General features: G+C 35.7%; 1 protein-coding gene across 3 annotated transcripts in view; it reads left to right on the top strand.

The window, feature by feature from the left end:
- Window positions 1-1,568, top strand: part of adam12b (ADAM metallopeptidase domain 12b) — a 95,513-nt gene that overhangs the window by 50,161 nt on the left and 43,784 nt on the right. For all 3 annotated transcript variants that reach the window (XM_032541410.1, XM_032541411.1, XM_032541409.1), the window contains one exon: window positions 199-368. In XM_032541410.1, the coding sequence (XP_032397301.1) occupies window positions 199-368 (170 nt within the window). The remainder of the gene's footprint in view (window positions 1-198; window positions 369-1,568) is intronic.

Below are 1,568 nucleotides of genomic sequence, written 5' to 3'. Positions count from 1 at the left end.
AAATAAAGGAAACGCATTGAATGAGAAGGTGAGTCCAAACTTTTGGCCTGCACTGTATTTATTCAGGGCTGCATCTTAGTAACCAAAGGTCAGTGTGTCTCACACATCTGTTTGAAGGTCTTTGATCAGTCATATGATCTGAGCTCTATACATCTCTCAGCCTTTCCATCCACACTAACTATCCCTGCTTATCAACAGTTCTACAGGGCCCTGAATATCCGGGTGGCGCTAGTGGGTCTGGAGGTGTGGAGTGACTCTGATAAATGTCCAATCACCCAGGATCCCTTCACCACCCTGCACGAGTTCCTAGATTGGAGGAAAGTCAAACTGTTGCCCCAGAAACCTCACGACAATGCTCAGCTCATAAGGTGGACATTTAAATTAATTGAAGAAATTTTGCCCAGAAATGATTCTGGTACTGTACACACAAAAAATGATCCTTAAAAGGCCATTAGTAATGATTACCATTTCCCAGAGGATCCCAGGGATTTTACACTGATTTTCTACCCAGTCAGCCATTTTTTCGACATTTTCACCTTAAATCATGTTTCTGCAAGTTGATTTTCATAGTATCAGAATCAGAATCAGCTTTATTTGCCAGGTATGAGGACACATACGATTTCTTTCTTTGGAACATTGTTACTCAAAATGCGCTTACTCATACAAAACAACCAACCAATATATACACACTAATATATTCAGTACATACTCTAAACAGAAACAATATAGAGGCAATAGTGCAATGAGGATTGAAAAGTAAGCAGTAATGAATTGTGATAGTTATTATTTTAAATGTGGAGCTAGGGATGCACAATTAATCAAATTTCAATCCCGATCACGATTTTGACTTCCCACGGTCAAATTTGCGTCATCAAGCAATTTTCTTTTGGGTCCATTATGGTATTATATTACAATATGAACAGCTCTGGAATAGGGAATGAGAATAATGAATAAATAATAAGTGAGATCTGATAATGAGAATGATGAGTAAATAGTAAATAATACATAATAAGTGAGATATGAGAATGAGAATGATGAATAAATACTAAATAAGTGGAACCAGTAAGCAGGTGCTGTTTAGAGACAGTGTTGCTGGGTTATTGCACAGACTTGAACCTGACACTGAGTAAGAAGTCAGCTGTTCATCAGAGTGATGGCTATACTGGAATTACCCCAATACTTTAGTAACAACTACTCCTCCTAAGGTCCATATTAGAATATACAGTATAATTAACAAATATTTGCACTTAACCACCTACAGTAAATAAAACAGCTGCAATATCACCCTTACACCATTAAGCCAAACATTTGACCAAAACAAGGAAATAGAAATACATAATAATTAGTGCTGGGCAGCAATTTAAATTTTTTAATTGCGATTAATCGCATAATTTCCCCGATTAATCGCGATTAATCGCGAAATGAAATAAATAATTCAAAAGTAGTGTATATAGTGCAATTTTATTTTAAATGTTATGCCATATGAACAAAAGTGCCGTAACATTTTTCTGCAAAAACTTACCAGCATTTTGTTTATAAAGTAGCAGTTAAATAAAAAATTTAGTGTA

This window comes from Etheostoma spectabile, chromosome 17 (assembly GCF_008692095.1).
Source record: "Etheostoma spectabile isolate EspeVRDwgs_2016 chromosome 17, UIUC_Espe_1.0, whole genome shotgun sequence".
Lineage (NCBI taxonomy): Eukaryota > Metazoa > Chordata > Actinopteri > Perciformes > Percidae > Etheostoma > Etheostoma spectabile.
The sequence above is the reverse complement of the archived record's forward strand: the minus strand, read 5'-3'. Positions and strand labels throughout refer to the sequence as shown.